The 18787-nt window shown below is 50.3% G+C and overlaps 1 protein-coding gene across 7 annotated transcripts in view; it reads right to left on the bottom strand.

Moving 5' to 3' along the window:
- Positions 1-18787, bottom strand: part of AFAP1L2 (actin filament associated protein 1 like 2) — a 144363-nt gene that overhangs the window by 29947 nt on the left and 95629 nt on the right. For 5 of the 7 annotated variants that reach the window (XM_027529252.1, XM_027529250.1, XM_027529248.1 and 2 more), the window contains 3 exons: positions 14212-14340; positions 6208-6282; positions 4761-4855 (listed from right to left, as the gene is read on the bottom strand). In XM_027529252.1, coding sequence (XP_027385053.1) covers positions 4761-4855; positions 6208-6259 — 147 coding nt within the window. In that variant the 5' untranslated portion in view covers positions 6260-6282; positions 14212-14340. The other 2 variants (XM_027529253.1, XM_027529251.1) reach the window with 2 other exon arrangements.

Genomic DNA, 18787 nt, shown 5'->3' with positions numbered 1-18787 from the left:
AGCCCAGGTCAAGTTTAAGGATAAAACGATTCCAACAATTCAGAAGAGCGTCACATAATCACACAGACCCAACAGTCTATTATCAGAAGTTGAAGGAGCAAGAGATCCTAAATGCCAGGAATTAAGAATAAAGGAAAATTATTTTAATCATCATCATGACGACGTCGATGGTGCACATTCAATGAGGATGCCAAGGAGATGTGACTTGGGAACCTGAAATAATGTTCTCACGGTTCACAGGAAGGGCCAGGGAAGAAAGCCACCCCGCTCAGGGTGATGTGCCAGAGGTTGGCAAACGTTTCCTATAAAGAGAGAAAGAGGGATTCACAGGCCACTGGGGCTATGCAACCCTGCTACTGGAGTGCAGTGAAGTGAAATGAAAGTCGCTCAGTTGTGTCCGACTCTTTGCAGCCCCATGGACTGTAGCCCGCTGGGCTCCTCTGTCCATGGAATTCTCCAGGCAAGAATACTGGAGTGGATTGCCACTTCCTTCTCCAGGGGATCTTCCCAACCCAGGAATCGAACATGGGATTTCCCAGGCAAGGATACCGGAGTGGGCTGCCATTTCCTTCTCCACTGTAGTGCAGAGGAACCCGTAAATAATACACAGATGAATAAGCTTGGCTGAATTCCAACAAAATGTTATTTACCAAAGCAGGTGGTGCAGGATTTGGTCATGGGCTTGGCTTCCCACATGGCTTGGTGGGTAAAGAATCTGCCTGCAACACAGAAGACCTGGGTTTGATCCCTGGGTCAGGAAGATTCCAGGAGAAAGGAAAGGCAACCCACTCTAGTATTCTTGCCTGGAGAATCCAATGGCAGAGGAACCTGGTGGGGTCCATGGGGTCGCACAGAGTCAGACACAACCGAGTGACTGAGCAGGCACGTACTTCAGCAGTTCTGATTTGGATGAGACACAGAGCTGGAGGTGAGGGGCGGCCCCAGGTGACTTGAGGCGTTCTTGCAGTTCTGAACAACCAGCCCCAGGGTGCACTGTGGCAGGTTCGGGGTGGGGGTGAGCGGACGCAGTCCTGGCTTCCCAGACCGACCACGGCGACGCCGTCGGTGGCGTCAGCTGCTCCCCTCACAGAAGCCCAGCACCGACGCGTGTGCAGGCCTCAGCGGGGACGGGTGGAGACGGCCGCGCTGGCCAGGAGCGGAATGGTGCCAGCAAACATCTGTTTCTTCTACAGCAACCACAGCACCTGGCTGGGCCAACTGCGGCCTGGACGTGCCAAGGCTGCCTGAGTCACTGGCCACACCCAGACCCCTGGCTGCCCTCTCCAGTACTGGACGGGCTGAGCCTGGGACGGAGGCCATGCTCCTGGCCAGCCCTGGGCACTGAGGACCCCAGGCAGACACCCAGCTTCTGCCACAGCCACCGGTGAGCCCCGGGACTGGGCATCCAGGCAGGAAAACCATGGCAGTGCCCTGAAGCTCCAGGGTTGGGGCGGGAAGAGACATAGCTTTCTCTGGCTGATGAAGAGCTATTCCAGGGTCACGCAGGCTCCGGCGGCCACGCTCTCCCCTTCCTCCCAGACTACTTGCTGCTCTGTTTCTCCTCCTCCTTGTGAGAGCCAGCAGACACAGCTGTTCCCAGCTCCGCCCTGACGGCACTTCTCTGGGGGCGTTGGATGAAGTCTTCAGCCCGACTGGACCAGAGCGGAGGCTGGAGGGGAGCAGGCAGGTGCGTGCAGGCGGCGTGGGGAGGACCCCGGGTTCCGCCCCCTCCTCCCTCACTCCACACCTGGAAGGCTCCTGGGGTGGAGATGGGTGATGGAGACGGGATTCGGAGGGACCCAGGAAAGGTCCTTCTTGGCAGAGAAATTCCACAAGGAGACTGTCAAGGTTACTGGCTCTGCTGGAAGTCACCCCAGGGCCTGGACCGTGTCCACAGGAAGTGTCACCGTGCATCTGAAAGGCCGCTCCAGGACTGTGGGACTCTCAGGTGGTGGGATCCTCCCCGCTCCAGCACCAGGTTCCTCTCTAGCCTCTCCTGGCCCCGACGGCCTGCAGACTGCTCTCCAGGGGCCAGCCTCTGCCCTGGCCTTGCTTGATGGTCCTGCATCTCACACTCCTGAGCCCTTAGGGCCTCTGTGCCCAGGTCACAGGAGACTGGCAAGGGAGTAGGAAAAGCCAGCTGGAGTCCCGGGCTGTGGGACTCTGTGACCTGATCAGTGTATAGCCACAACCCAGCCCCAGACCCTGGGCACCCAGTCCAGCACCATGGTCCTCAAACACAGGCTTCCAGAGGGAGTCAGTGCCTGGAAGGTCCCGCCCCATGCACACCCCTTCTGTCCAGTGCGGGTCCATCGGCAGCTGCCCCACGTGGGGCCAGCAGCAGCACCTCCATTGTACAGAGGCCAAAGGTACCCTGGTCAGAATCATACATGAACTCAGGCTACGAAAGTTCCAGCCCTGGCTCAGAGCAGCCACCTCTCCTCCCCACATCCGGCGAGCAGAGCTTATTAAGTGAAAGTGAAAGCTGCTCAGTTGTGTCCGATTCTTTGCGACCCCATGGACTATACAATCCGTGGAATTTTCCAGGCCAGAATACTGGAATGGATAGCCTTTCCCTTCTCCAGAGGATCTTCCCAACCCAGGGATCAAACTCAAGTCTCCCACATTACAAGCGAATTCTTTACCAGCTGAGCCACAAGGGAAGCCCGAGAATACTGGAGTGGGTAGTCTGTCCCTTCTCCAGCAGATCTTCCCGACCCAGGAATTGAACCAGGGTCTCCTGCACTGCAGGCAGATTCTTTACCAACTGAGCTATCAGGTGAGCCTGCAGAGCTTAGGGTGCACCCGAAAACCACGGCACCTCCCACCTGCTTAAAACCAGCAGCAACTGCATGGAAGCTGAGGGGCTGTGCCCCCTTCCCAAGTCCCAGGGTCACAACAAGGGGGGACCACAGCTGGAAGAGACACAACTTGTGCCTCTACTTGACTGAGAAGACAAGCTGAGTGGAGTCCAGGAGGCTGCAGAGTGGCCCGGAAACCAAGACCCTCCTTACAGATCCTGGCCCTGCTACCTCCTCGGCCAGTTGTTTTCACTCTCGGAGTCTCTGTTTCTTGGCAGGTGATGGGAGGACCATGTTTGGGTGTGCCAGGCGGGCAGTGGCTCAGAGCCCAGCAGTCACTCGCATCATTGGCATATGTCCAGGACCGAGGCTCAGTCCATCAGGTCTCCCTCGGCCTGGGATGAAGGGTCCCCATCAGCTGTCACCCAGATGTGGGATGCTGCCCAGGCACTCCTGACCTGCACCGCCAGCTGGGAGGGCAGCAGGGAGAACCACGCTACTTCCAGGAAGGCATGAATGAAGGGGGCCAGTCTGGCGTCAGGACCCCCTCAGTGGTGACCTGAGCCCACAGACCCAGCGATGGATGGCTCGGTGTGAGCTCAGTCACCGTGGAGTTCCATGTTCTGAGAAATCCTTCCCAGCTCACACCTTTCCCAGGAAGCTGCCCCAACCAGATCCTGGAGTGGAAAGAACTTGGGTTCATGTCCTGCCACCTCGAGGTTGTGCAACACCGGGACATTGTAAGCCTCCTGACTCCTAGTTCCTCTCCCATAAAGTGTAAATACTTCTGCTCACCTTGCTGAATACCAACGTGGTCTGCCAGGCCAAAGAATAGAGATCTTAGTTGAGAGATGTTCACGTGCCTTTCATTTAAACACCAAGAAACCAAGGGCCAGAGGCCTTAAATAACTTGCTTAAGGTCAAGGAGCTTAGTACTGGCAGAGCTAGAGCGGGGATCTGAACCCAGGTCTGGAGGAGTCCGAAACTCCATTCATCCATCCATGAACAAATACACATGTGGCCTACTGTGTGTAGACACAGGACATGAAGCAGCAGATGAGACATGGCCCCTGCCTCAGGGAGCTTACATCTCCTCTGGGAGGCAGATAATCAACATGGAGGGGGTAACTAGGTGGTAAGGCAGGCGGTCATGGGGGCAGGCACCGAGGCGGGATGTCTCACCTGTGGGCAGGCCAGGGAGAGTCTGTCTGAGACTAAGGAGGGGCAACTTTGAAGAGTCAGGGCCCAAGAAGTGCAAAGTCCCTGCAGCAGGACTGACCACAGGGCACAACCCAGGAACTGAGGGGAGGCCGGTGATGAGCAGACGCGGTGAGGCTGGAGACGCAGCTGGGCCAGACAGGGTGAGCCCTGGGAGTGAGGAGGAGTGTGGACGTTTTGTCCTAAGTTCAGTAGGAGCTCTTGGTGGGTTTGGGCAGGAAGTGGTGTGATGTGATTTATGTTTCTGAAAGATCACTGTGGCCGGAGCTGATGACCACAGCTGTGCACGGCCCCGCTCAGGGGTGCTGGAAAAGAATCTGGCAGGTCACCTCGGACACACGGTGACCCTCATCTCCCACTGCCATCCCTCTCTGTACTGAGCAAATGAGATCACCCATAGGGCAGGCTGGCTTGATCCGTCTCTCCCGGTGCCTTACCCCAGGCCCCATACACAGTCGTTTTTCAGTTGCTAAGTCATGTCTGACTCTTTGCGACCCCATGGACTGCAGAACGCCAGGCTTCCCTGTTCTTCACCATCTCCCAGAGCTTGCTCAGACTGATGTCCATTGAGTCAGTGATGCCATCCAACCATCTCATCCTCTGTCATCCCCCTCTCCTCCTGCCCCCTATATAGTGGATGCTCCAAAAATGCCAGACGCTTGGTGGACTGCTATCTGGAGGACCCACTAGGCATTCACAGGGTCACATCAGGGAAATCAGGGGTCCCAGACCCACACTTACCATCTTGGGGGGTGGGAGGTCTGGGAGACTCTTCTGAGGGGCCGAGGAGGGCTGGGGGGGCTCACCGTTGGTCAGCGGGTTCTGCTGCTCGGGGGCTATGGGGAGCAAGCAAGAGAGGGTTTCCGTGAGGGGCACCCAGCCTCCCAGCAGAGTCTCATTATCCAGGAATGTCTGGTCACATGAGCCCTGAGTTCTATTTGAGCAGGTGTTAATTACCCAGGCAGGCAGTCCCTGGAGCCAGTGCTGTTTTTCCTCCAAGAATAGGGTAGATTGGCCCCGGGCAGATTCCTCAGAAGGAACTAGTTTGAGGTTTCTGGCAGGTTCCTCACCCTCTCCTCCACCTGCCCCATATCCAAAATGATCTGGCCACAGAGCTCTGGCAGTGGAGGAGCTGCCTGTGGGCACTATATTGAGCGGCTCTCAGCACCGAGCCTGTGATTACGTCTGTCCACCCCACCAGTTTCCCCGGCAGGCAGGCTGACCACCTTAGGCACATGGGCTCTTTCATGCAGGGGACCTCTGCTGAGTCCATGCTTGGCGGTGGGGCAGGAGGTGAAAGCCACACTGAGTAACTGGACCACCAACCGTCTGTGCGCTTTTAGGGAAAAAGGCGCCAAAGGCTCTTCTGAGCCCATTTCAGCCGGGCCGGACAGGCCCAGGCAGATTTGACCCTGGGGCTTTTCAGGCTGATGTCTTGAATCCAAGGCTTTACCAGACTGAATGCTCTGGGGTGCTGTGTTCCCACCTCTTGCTAAGCCTCTGCATTTGAGTTACGGGCTTGAGAGTTGGGAGATGGGGCCTCTAACCCCCTGTGCTCTGCAACCTAGGCAGCTGTGCAAACCTTGGACCTCCCTGGGATCCTGCTGGACCCAGTCCTGGGGGTTTTCATAGAAAAGCAGAGAGCAGAACAGAGCAGGAGAGTAAGACACCACGGAAGACGATATGTCCTTCCAATGGAAGATAAAATGTTCTGCCAAGAGATCACCTTTGAACAAAACCTTCACATATTAAGGCAACTGCTGGCAGGATCGCTTCCTCCCCATCACTCCTATCTCCCCCCCGACACACTCATAAAACCCAGACTATTAAAAGTCATAAAGCCGGGGCTGTGGGATCAGCACCGTACGCAGCTGCTTTCTTAGAACATCTGAATTATAACTTCCTATTTCCGGGGTGATGCTGGGAAATGCTGAGAGAGTTTAGGGACAGATGCCTTACCCAAGAAGGGGGTGTGAGACCTTTAAGAGGCAAGGAGGTGGCCTGGTTGGTGAAACTTCCCCAAAATACATCAACCCAGAATACCATCAACTAAAATAGGACTTCCCAAAATAACCCCCCCAGGCCTGTCTGTGGTGCTGGCTGGAAGGAAGGAGGGGTGGTGTGGGACCAAGGCTTAAACCTGCCCCGCTCCCGGGAGCCGGCCCGTCTGTCGGCAGTAATCCCATACCTTTGTCTTGGGACTCGGCATTCTGTTGCTTGTGGACGGTCACCTTGTTCATATAAATGTATTCCTCATCAGAACCTGCAGGAGGGGGACGGAAGACAGAGGCTCCAGGTGATTTCATGAAGGGAAAGGGCTTCTAGAGAGAAACACCCCCCCACCCCCGCCACCCTCGAGACACCGTCATCAGCCTGGATTCCAGTAAAAGCATACAACATTTTCAGTTGATTGGAAGAGTCCATTATAGAAAGAGTTGACGGATTTCCAGAAAAAGAAATGCCTAGTTTGCTGACTCAATTTTCTGTCCTGGGAAGAGGGGAGAGGACAGAAAGGGAGGGTGCAGAAGGGTAGCTTTGGGAATAGAAGTCTTACATGGAAAAGCACCCATAGCCTAAGGATCTGCCTCAGATTCCACCAAGCAGAGATTTCTCTGGTTTTTCCTAGGCTTTCATTTAAATTGTGAAACATTTCCTATCAGTCATTCTCAACCTAGTCTGAATTACACGTATGGGCTGATCAGAGCAATGTCTATATAAGATAGGTCACATTGAGGATCTGGAAGTTTAGCTTCCAGGCCTCTAGCTGGAGTGCTGCTGTGCGGCCCTGAGCTCTGTTTTTGGAGGGCTGAGTGTGCTGGGACGCGGGCCTGCAGCACCAGCAGCTGCCTGCTCTGCCTTCCGCAGCACAGCCCTTCCCTTTCTTTAGAAACATTTCTGTACAAGTTGTCACGTTCCCCCTGCACATCTGGGCAGAGAAAGGCTCGTCTTCTAAGACAGTTCCCAACGCCCCAAGGACCCTTTCTTCAGAAGCCTGCAGAGGCGGCTCATCTCAGTGTTTTTTCTCTTAGCAATCCTTCTGCATTTCTTTGCAGTTCTTAATTTGCATTTCCTAGAAACTTGTGGCTGATAAATTCCAGTGGCTGGAGACGGTGCTACTGAGCCAAGGAGCCCAATCCACACCCCTGGCAAAGGAGGCGGTTCAGCCAGTTCCCCACCACAGACCGCCCGGACTCCAGCCAGCAGGCCTGCCTCCACAGAGTCCTGGAGAATCCAGAGAAACTGGAGGAGGACACGGCTGGATGGAGCTTCCTCCTTCAGCTGTGGGATTGCCACCCTGGTGCCCAGCCCTGCCAGGGCCACTCAGCAATGTGATCCCTATACCAAGGGCTGCAGCAGCTAACAGGATGGAACTACGAGGTCTAAATGCAGTTATCCACAGCTTGCATACTTCCACTAAAGGGCTGCGTCTGTACCTTCTCCAGACCCTGGCATGGGGAGAAGCACTCTGCAGGGGGAGGCAGGAGATGGGGTTGGGGGTGGGGCGTGGTCCTCAGCCAAACTCTGCCGTCAATAGTAATTCTGAGCCAAACATCCAACCTGTGTACCTTGGTTTTCTTGTCTGCAGAATATGGAAAACAATTGTGATGAAATACTGCCTATTTCTGGGGCTTCCCAGGTGACTCAGTGGTAAAGAATCTGCCTGCCGATGCAGGAGATGCAGGAGACTTGGGTTTGATCCCTGGGTTGGAAAGACCCCCCTGTGAAAGGAAACGGCAACCTACTCCAGTATTCTTGCCTGGGTAATCCTATGTTCAGAGGAGCCTACAGTCCATGGGGTTGCAAAGAGCCGGATACGGCTGAGCACACATGCATACATACATATTTCCTATTTCTGCCTAACTGCAGTTCTCAAGAGTTCAAAACGCAAATATCAGGCAATCTGAAAGAGTAAGGTAACCTTATAACTAAGATTTTAAATGACAGCTTAGGACTTCCCTGGTGGTCCAGTGGTTAAGAATCCACCTGCCAGTGCAGGGTACACCAGTTTGATGCCTGGTCCGGTAAGAGCCCACGAGCCACGGGGCACCTAAGCCCATTCACCCCAACTACTGAAGTCTGTGTGCCTAGAGCCCGTGCTCCACAACGAGAAGCCACTGCAGTAACAAGCCCACACACCACAGCTAGAGAGCAGCCCCTGCTCATCACAACTAGAGAAAGCCCGCACATAGCAACAAAGACTTAGCACAAAAATAAAGTTAAAAAAAAAAAGAAAAGAAAAAAAGACCATTTAAATTATGGTTTTTCCAGTGGTCATGTATGGATGTGAGAGTTGGTCTGTGAAGAAGGCTGAGCACCAAAGAATCGATGCTTCTGAACTGTAGTGTTGGAGAAGACTCTTGAGAGTCCCTTGGACTGCAAGGAGATCCAACCAGTCCATCCTGAAGGAGATGAGCCCTGGGATTTCTTTGGAAGGAATGATGCTAACGCTGAAACTCTAGTACTTTGGCCACCTCATGTGAAGAGTTGACTCATTGGAAAAGACTGTGATGCTGGGAAGGATTGGGGGCAGGAGGAGAAGGGGACGACAGAGGATGAGATGGCTGGATGGCATCACTGACTCGATGGACGTGAGTCTCAATGAACTCTGGGAGTTGGTGATGGACAGGGAGGCCTGGCGTGCTGCGATTCATGGGGTCGCAAAGAGTCAGAAACGACTGAGCGACTGAACTGAACTGAACTGAAATTATAGCAAATAACTCAAAGGCTCAATAATAGGAAAATGGTGAATAAACCATAGTACATTAACATAGGTAATAGCTGGTCACCTTTAAAAATAAATGGATTACTGGAGAGTGTATAAATGGGCTGAACATCGTGGAAGTGATTTTAGAGGATTTATTTAACTGTTCCTGGTCTTTAACCCATCATTTTCCTTGTCAGAAATCAATATTTTGAATCAAAAAATATTCAAGTATTTTGAAGATAAACTCCAGCATGAAAACAAATTTTATTTGAGGGGGTTCATTGCCATGTTATATAAGAATTTTTTTTAAAGAACAAAATGTATATGTTCACTAACAATGGGCTAGTTGAACTAGTTGAACACTTCTCATTCGTCAGTGGACACTACCCACCTGTGAAAAATAACAAAACGGTGCTATGTCTGCTGTTTATAAAGATATCCAAAAATTAAAGGCTCATGTTTCAGAAAAGAAAAAAGAAAAGAAAAAGTACACAAACTGTCAACACAGGGCAGTGTGCACAGGCAGCGATACTGAACATAAAAATAACACAGAGCAGAATGTAGGGGCAAACCACAAAATACACGAAAATATTCTGATGACACCAAGAAAGGTCCCAAAAGGAATCAAAGCAATGTAAATAGGGCTTAACGTTCGTTTCACATTCATTTCTTTTTTCAAGTTGTTGACTAAGCCCACACTCCTTTCCAAAAAAAAAAAAGGCAAGATATTGTTGATTATTGTTTTAACTGTGAGATTCTGAGCAGGTGATTCCTCCCCAAGATGGCCATTTGTAAACTGCAGTTTAAACTGGCTCTGGTCCATGTCACAAGGCCGCGTGTCCCTCCTTGGACACGCTGCAGGCTCTGCTTGACTAAGTATTGATCTCAGTGTTGCTAATCCCCCAGAATCCAATAAGTAAGTAACAGGCTCCCAGGGCCGTCTGCAATCCTGTGAACTGGGCCTTGGAAAGGGGAGGCTGATGAGCTGTCCCACGTCTGGGAGGCAGTCTTGGGGTTGGGGAATTTCTATCATGCTCTCATTTATTTTCAGAAGTGCACTGAGCCCCAGCACCATGTGAGGTGCTGGGGACACAGCAGAGAACAAAACAGACATTGTCTCTGACTTCATGAACCCACTGGGGCAGGGGCAGGCAGGCGGGAGGGAGAGGGAGGCAGATCTGGATGGATAGTCACACAGGTTTGTGGGGCGTGACAACACTACGGGGCGGGGGAGGAAAGGAGAGCTCCCAACGCTCTGACCACGTGTGCGGATCCAGGGAAAACAATCTTTGTCTGAAGAGGGTGGTGGTGAGGGGTAGGGAGGAGGGGCCCAGACCCTCTCCCTTACAGTTGGATAGACTAAATGTTCAAATCATGTCCCATCACAAGGGCAGCCCCTGAAATGTTCCCAGAGTTTCTGAGCAGGGTATTGGGGGAGCCCTCAGGCTTAGGACAGGAAAAGATATCAGGATCCCAATAAACAGACCTCAATCCATGCCTTGATCTCACTATTGAGACAAAAGAAGAGAGTAGGAAATTGAATACTATTTATACATGAAAGATCAGAGAACAGACAACTCGATGTGAAAAGTACAGACACAGACACACACACACACTCATACTCTGCCCCAAAGGTGTGGAAGTAAACAATAGCTCAGCCAGTGGAGATCACAGGCTATCTTGAAATGATCAGCCTGTCTCCACCTACGAGTCCAGGCAAGTTGAGTTCATTTTCTGGAAGACACACAGTGAGGCAGGTCTGGGAAGCTGAGAGAAAAAAAAAAGAATGCCTTCAGTTTAAGGGGCTGTGCATTCTATCCTGTGCAGCACAGTAATTAACCTGGGGCAGACTAATCTGGACCGTGAAGAGGGGAGGGTAGCATCAGGGTTAGGTCGGCTGGCCCAAGCCTCTGCCGGGCTCTGCCACACGTGGCCATGGAGACACAGACATACAGAACAGACTTGTGGACACAGTGGAGGAACGAGAGGGTGGAACGAATTGACAGAGTAGCATGGAAACTTATACACCACCCCAGGTAAAACAGATACCAAATGGGAATTTGCTGTATGACTCAGGGTGCTCTGTGACAGCCTAGAGGGGTGGGATGGGGTGGGAGGTGGCAGGGAGGTTCAAGAGGGAGGAGACTATGTATATCTACGGCTGACTCATGTTGATGGATGGCAGAAACTAATACAATACTCTAAAGCAATTACCCTTTAATTAAAGATAAATAAGTATTTTTTAAAAGGGGGGAAAAAATGTCAGTTGCTGTTGTAACCACTCTGCCATGTGAGAAGATGCTAAGAGAACCAGAAGGGGAAACTTATAAGTAGTGGCTACTCACCCGTGGGCACTGACCTGGAGAAGAGTTTGCATGCTAAGTCGCTTCAGTTGTGTCTGACTCTTTGTGACCCTATGGACTGTAGCCCACCAGGCTCCTCTGCCCATGGGATTCTCCAGGCAACAATACTGGCGTGGGTTGCCATGCCCTTCTCCACGGGATCTTCTCAACCCAGGGATCAAACCTGTGTCACTTATGTCTCCTGCATTGCTGGCAGATTCTCTACCACTAGCACCACGTGAACAGAAGTGACAGCCAAAAGTCCCAGTATGGCTTTGCATGTTTATCTGTAGTCTGGGTGCACTCTGGGGGAGACTCACACTGGGGAGCCCCCTAACCCGCTGTGGGCAGCTCCTGCAGCCCCTCATGCTGCAGAGACTAAGGGTGGGGAGGGCCTAATTTTATAAGAGCCAAACATACAAAGATTAAGGATGAAACAGAGGTCACCTACAGGAAGTCACACTAAACCAGAAAGGGACCCCTGTACCAGGGGCTCCGATGGGGCGGTGAGAACCAGAAACCAGGGGTCAGCCGCCACCACCGCGGTGTTTTTCAATTCCCAACAGAGGTGTTCTTTACCATCAGACATTCTCAAGTCGGAGCACATCTAAATGGACTGGGAGTGTGCTCTTTAAAGGGTTCCACCAATGAGTCCCTCTGCGGAGTGACTCATTCCTCTCTAATGCACCTGCTTTGGAACACGTATTTCCCATCCGTTTGTCCCACCTTTGATGCACTGCTGATCAGCACTCAAGGCGGGTCAGCAGACGCTCACTACAAAGCCAGGAGGAGCCTGGGAATCAGAGGGTGGCCTGCAGAGCTCAAAGGCAATGAAGGGGCTCCAAGAAAATGCCTTTGATGAAAGGCTAAGGGAGCTAGATTATGCCGACAGAAGAGAAGGCTGCCGGGCATATAACAACATGCTTTGGCTTTTATAACTTTTCTGATGTTCAGACAATAGAAACTAATTCCACAGGGAACAAAGAAAAGGAAAAGGGACTTTGAAATGCTGCCCAGTGGATGCAGGCTGGATGTAAGGGAGGAGTTCCTGGCTGTGATGGCCGGAGCAGGTGCGCCTCTCTCCCTGGCATGGATCTGAGCTGCTCCTACTGTGAGGCAGATGGATTTGATGCCCTCTTACGATCCTAAAATATCACTTTCAGTTCTCAAACATCCGACATAAAAATAAACTTGACTAAACTGTTATGACTTCACAAGAAGCCTCTTCTTTAAAAAAAAAAAATTGTGCTAGAAATGAAACCATATGTCTACAAGAAGATTTGTACAAGACTGTTCAAAGCAGCCTTATTATTCCTAACAGCCCAAATCTGCGAATAAACCAAATGTCCGTCAACAAATGAACTGGATAAACAGGTTGCAGTATATTCAAAGAATGGAAAACCAATCAGGAATAAAAGGAACTACTGATGCAACCCATGGCATGGCAGAATCTCCTGAGTGAAAGGGACCCAACCCGAAGGACAAACCATCCAATTTCATTTATATGAAAATCCAGAAAGGGCATCACTAATCAATGGTGGAAAAAATCTGAACAATGGTTGCCCTGGGGTGGGTGGGGATGAATTCTTGCCCTTGAAAAATAGAAATGCTCCCGAGACAACAGCAATGTTCTGTGTCTTATTTTGGGTGCTGGGTGCACAGGTGTATAAGCTTCCCAGGTGGCGCTAGTGGTAAAGAACCCACCTGCCAATGCAGGAGATATAAGAGACACAGGTTCAATCCTTGAGTCTGGAATATCCTCTGGAAGAGGGCATGGCAACCCACTCCAGTATTCTTGCCTGGAGAATTCCATGGACAGAGGAGCCCGGTGGGCTACAGTCCATAGGGTCGCAAAGAGTCGGACACTACATTCTCAATTAAAACCACTGAAGAGAAAATTAAAATGATAAGAATAAAGTAGTACTGCTCATAATATTCTTTACTACTCTTGCAGTCTGTAGATTGAATTTGCCCTCCTCTATTAAAAATTTTAACAGAGGACTTAACATGCACACACACACGTGTATACAGTTGTCCAAACTCACTGAATTGACTACTCAAGATTTGTGTACTCGACTGGATACAGAATCTAGCTTGATTAAAAAGATAGAAAAGATAATTAACTCAGGGTTCTTTGATTTGTTGTTGTTTAGTCACTAAGTCATATCTGACTCTTTTGTGACCCCATGGACTGTGTAGCCCACCAGGCTCCTCTGTGCATGGGATTCTTCAGGCAAGAATACTGGAGTGGGTTGCCATTCCCTTTTCCAGGGGATCTTCCCAACCCAGGGATCAAACCCGGATCTCCTGCATTGGCAGGCGGATTCTTTACCACTGAGCCACCAGGAAAGCCCTGTGATATACAGTCTTAAAGCAATGTTTTCCAGTTTTCCTTTGGGCTGTATGACTCTGGACAAGCTATTTAGACTTTGTAGGCCTCGGTCTCCTCATCTGTAATAATAGCACCAACCTCACAGGAGTGTTTTGAAGATGAAGCCTTGTTAACACATGTGCAGGCGGGAAGAACTCAACGAAGCACTAGCTATTATTATAATACTAGTTTATTTTCCCTTCTCTACTTTCAATAATAGGAAAAATACTTTGAAAACACTGTTTGAAACCTCTCTGTGGGCTACTGTGTTGAGAGTCCGTGGGGCTGCCACACACGTCCCATCACTTCTGTACTATCGTTACCATCTGCTGTGTCCTGCTAAAAATGCATAAATTAAGTCCTAACCCTGAACAGCTCAGAATGTGACTATATTTGGAGAAAGGATATTTAAAGAGATAATTAAAATAGGATATTTAAAGAGATAATTAAAATTAAACGAGGGCGCTGGGGTGGGCCCTGTTCCAATATGAATGGTGTCGTTACAGGAGAGATTTGGATACCGGCGTGCACGCACAGGAAGACGGTGTGAACACTCGGGGAGAAGAGGACCATCTGTACACCAAGGAGACCAGCCTCAGAAGGAAGCGACCCTGCCAACACCTTGATCACAGAGTTTTAGCCTCCAGAACTGTGAGAAAATGAGCTCCTGTTGTTTAACCCAGTCTGGGGGCCGTTATCACGGCAGCTAAACACACAGACGACTATCCCCCTGTTTCCGCAGGGACCCTTCACCAAGGCCCCGACCACACCCACTGCTGCTCTTGGTGTATAAGCGGAGAAGCTCGGCCAGGCCACTCTTCTTCACCACGGCTGTGCTGCTCAGGTTCTCCTGGTCAAGAATCCTGAGGAAGTCATCCAGCTCTGTCAGCAGCTGCTCCAGGGCTAGAGACAGAAAACAGAGGACACTCTTAAAGCAGCTGCCTTCTCCCTAAAGGCCCCATTCAGATACACCTCTGATCTCATAGCATCCCATGACGGACCCTCTGGTCTCAAGGGGAGGGGTGTGGGGTGAGGTCAGGCAGCACACAGGGGACCCAGCCAATAGGTGTGATTCCCAGCGCCAGGGTGGTGGGGACAGGCCAACACACCCTTAGCTTTGGGATGGGCAACCTTGGCCAAAGCTGCAGGGCCACCATCTGCTGGATTGACAGTGGTCAAAGTGTCCCGATCAAGCCCCTCAGGCCATGAGAGCGTGGAAACAGGATTTTCTTCCTCAAGTAAAGAACAGCTCAGGGTCTGGGGAACTTGAACACAGATCAAACCCACAACCACCAAAAGAAACGCTGTGGTTGACTCAGTTGTTAAACCTTTCCCCAAGGACGGGGAAACACAGAGTCACTCCAGGGAGATGAAACAGTGATTATGCTGTCCCTGCAGGAATATAGACAACCCATCAAAAGCCACGCTTGGACAAACAAAACCTTTCTCCAAGATTCTTCACTGATTGAGAATCAATGTCACGAGTCCAGCATCACTCCCAAGTTGATGAGGGGCTGCCGTGCCTTGGGATCCACAGCCCTTATTTGTGGGTCTAATAGGCGTCTCTCAGGTGCCACTGTTACAGAAGCACTTGTGGACTCCCGGCTGGAGGCACCTTGCAGAAATTATTAGTGCACCGGGCAAGAGGGAAGGTGCAGGACCTTCACCACACCATTACTGTTGTGGTTGTTACTGTTAATGACCTAAATCTCATCTAAGAACAGAATGTCAGACACTTCCTGATGGTCCACTGACTGAGACTCCACAGGGGACCCAGGTTCCATCCCTGGTCAGGGAACCAGATCCCACATGCAGCAACTAGGAGTTCTCATGCTACAGTGAAGATCAAAGATCCTGAGTGCCACGACTAAGACCCAGTATAGCCAAATAAATAAAGACAAATATATATAAAAGAAGAACAGGATGCAGCATTCACGGGTGGGGTCTCACCTCGGCTCTTCCAGCCCAGCTGGCTCTCCTGAACGTGCTCATTAATGGCAGCGACTTTGAGGGTCTAAACAATACTTTCCAACCCTGGCTACACTGGAATCACCTGGAGAGATTCTCAAACTCCTGATGCCCAAGCCACACCCAGATGGATATCCGAGCCTCTGGGAGTGAGACCCAGGGGTCAGATCAGATCAGTTGCTCAGTCGCATCCGACTCTTTGCAACCCCATGAATCGCAGCACGCCAGGCCTCCCTGTCCATCACCAACTCCTGGAGTTCACTCAGACTCACGTCCATCGAGTCAATGATGCCATCCAGCCATCTCATCCTCTGTCATCCCCTTCTCCTCCTGCCCCCAGTCCCTCCCAGCATCAGAGTCTTTTCCAATGAGTCAACTCTTCGCATGAGGTGGCCAAAGTACTGGAGTTTCAGCTTTAGCATCATTCCTTCCAAAGAAATCCCAGGGCTCATCTCCTTCAGGATGGACTGGTTGGATCTCCTTGCAGTCCAAGGGACTCTCAAGAGTCTTCTCCAACACCACAGTTCAAAAGCATCAATTCTTCGGTGCTCAGCCTTCTTCACAGTCCAACTCTCACATCCATACATGACCACAGGAAAAACCTCCCCAGGTGATTCTGATATGCAGATATTTTATTTTTGCAGCAATAAACCTGACATGCTTATTGATTAAACTATCGCTTCAATTTTTAAAAATGAAAAGAAACATGTTTAAAAATTCTCTTTTTTACAAGTATGTACACTTTTTACTTTGACATTCAGTCTTTCATAGACAGCTTTCAGCATTATTATTTTTTGAACTATTAAATTATTTTTATTCTTCCCTGTCACAGGAAGTTAACAGTGATGGACTTGAGACACATTTTTTTTTCCTTTTTTTTTTTTTTCTTTTTCTTTTTCTCTAACCAGAAGTTTGGAAGACCACAAGGAAAAAAAAAAAAAGCAAAGATCTGTTATACATGATAAAGTTGTCAAGAAATGTCTTATTCCTAGAAAAGAAACTTTTCATCTGTTGAGCTTTTGAAACAAAGAGTATGAGCCTTTGAAGCTGAGAAGCATGGGTCTGAACGCAAGGCCAGGGGCCACACCTGTGGGCTCTGCTTCCGGGGCAGCAACCGAGTGGCCCAGGCCTGCCCTCCATCACCTACTGCAGGAACTCTGAGCAGTCGCACAACCTCCAGGCTTGTTCCAGCCTCTGTACCGTGGAGAAGATAACGTGGGCCCCACCCATCTCACAAGGCTGGTGTAAAAGACAAAACCTGTGAAGCTCTCCACAGCTTCACTTGTGAAATGCTACGCTAACCACACGAAGAGCTCTGTCATCGTCTCCTCCCATCCTGCGGTATCACTGGTTATTTCTTATTCTCCACCTTAGAGTGCTCGTCTCTAAGCTCCGCTTTAGAGAAAAACACAAAACCTTGCCCCAACACTCCCTACCACGGAAGGTGGTGGAAGGAAAGGAAGGTCACCTCCTCAGAGCAGCCTTGCTTGACCACCTTCTCCAAACTAGCTATTTATTATCATCTTCTAACTCAGCATCTAGGTCTTCATAGCCCTAGGCCTAGAAGTGGGGCTGCTGCTGCTGCTGCTGCTATGTCGCTTCAGTCCGTCTCTGTGCGACCCCATAGACGGCAGCCCGCCAGGCTCCACCATCCCTGGGATTCTCCAGGCAAGAACACTGGAGTGGGTTGCCATCTCCTTCTCCAATGCATGAAAGTGAAAAGTGAAAGTGAAGTCGCTTCGCAACCCCATGGACTGCAGCCTACCAGGCTCCTCCATCCATGGGTTTTCCAAGCAAGAGTACTGGAGTGGGGTGCCATTGCCTTCTCCGGAAGTAGGGCTACTTCTTAGTAATAAGAATATACCTCATTTTTAAGATTTGTAAATGAGTAACATCAATAACAAATGAAATAATAGTTGTTATTTACTTGCTCATTTTTAACGGGCATCTTTGTCTTTCTCACCCTGGTCTAGTCTGTTAGCTCAATGAGAATCAGAACCACATCCGTCCTAATCCTTGGCACCTCACACTCTTATAGGTGTTGAATGAATGTTTATGGAAAGAATGAATAAATGAATGAGTAAATTCGGCACCTACTAGCTCATAACAACTCTAGGAGGTAAGCAACATTATGCCCATTTTGCAGATGTAGACCTCATGGCCCAGAGAAGACCCATAATGTCCCACACAGCCAGTAGCAGAGAGCTGGGTTTGCTCTCTGACTCCAAGACCGAGCTCTTGGCAACACCCCAACTGATACCTCCATGTAGGGCCTTCTTCCAGCATCCTGCAAAGGCCTGGCTCCCCAGAACTGAACCAGAATCCAAGACTATCTGCTAACCTCCCCCCTGACTATTAAAGAAGCCCTATGCTCCCCTAGTTCTAATAGAGAGCTCAATGGCCTATTTCCGCTCAAATACCCCTTTGACTCTCAGTGGGGCAGTAGCCTCTGACTTCATTCCTGAAAAAAACAAACTCCCTGGAATGAGTATTGCTGTTGACTGGGAGAGAGCTGGAGGAAGCAAAAGGGGAATGAGGATGCGTGTTTCAGAGAAGAGTGACGAAAGTATGGACACACGTGAGCGTCAGATCAAATAGCCTGCTCACTCAGATGAGTGGGTGGACGGAAGATGCCCTCAGCTCTGCCAGAGATGAGATGGGTAGATGGTGAGTGATAGGCAAGGCTATCACGAGAGAGAAGCCGCACTGGGTAGCTCTGCTTGGCAAAGAACCACGGGCCAACAGCAGAGCCTCCTGCCCCGTCCTTAGGTGTTGTGAAGACCACCCTGAGAAGTCTCCAAGAGGCCAGTGGCTTTTGCCCAGTTTTACTTAAAACTGATCAAAGTCTTTATGGAGTGAATTTTGAAAGAGCACCAGCAAAAGTTCCCTGAGCTCACTGAATTAGTAAGTCCCCAACCTACAAACGAGTTCCATTCCGAGAGCGTGTTCATAAATCCAGTTTGTTCATTAAGTCCAACAAAGTTAGCCTAGGGACCCAACTAACACAATCAGCTCTATAGTACTGTAATAGATGTGTAAGACTTTTCCCACAAATAACACATAAAAAATAAACAAAAAATAGAGCACTTTGAATCTTACATTTTGCATCTTGAAAAGTTCAGTAATACAGCACAACCGCTGGCATACAGGGGCTGGTAATGAGTGAACAGGCAAGAAGAGTTACTGCCTGGAGGAGGGAAAGGATGTGGGAGATGGAAGAACTGAAGGGTCTTCAACAATAGGAGACGGAGGGCAAGCTGCAATTTTTCACCTGATGCTGATGGCACAGGTTCTGGTTCCTCGCGGGATTCAATTCTATCTGCGCTCTGGGAAAAAAATGGCCCAGCAACATCTGGGTAGCAGCTCCTTTTTCCTTGTCATA

The sequence above is a fragment of the Bos indicus x Bos taurus genome, chromosome 26 (genome assembly GCF_003369695.1).
Source record: "Bos indicus x Bos taurus breed Angus x Brahman F1 hybrid chromosome 26, Bos_hybrid_MaternalHap_v2.0, whole genome shotgun sequence".
In the NCBI taxonomy this organism is placed as follows: Eukaryota; Metazoa; Chordata; class Mammalia; order Artiodactyla; family Bovidae; genus Bos; species Bos indicus x Bos taurus.
The sequence above is the reverse complement of the archived record's forward strand: the minus strand, read 5'-3'. Positions and strand labels throughout refer to the sequence as shown.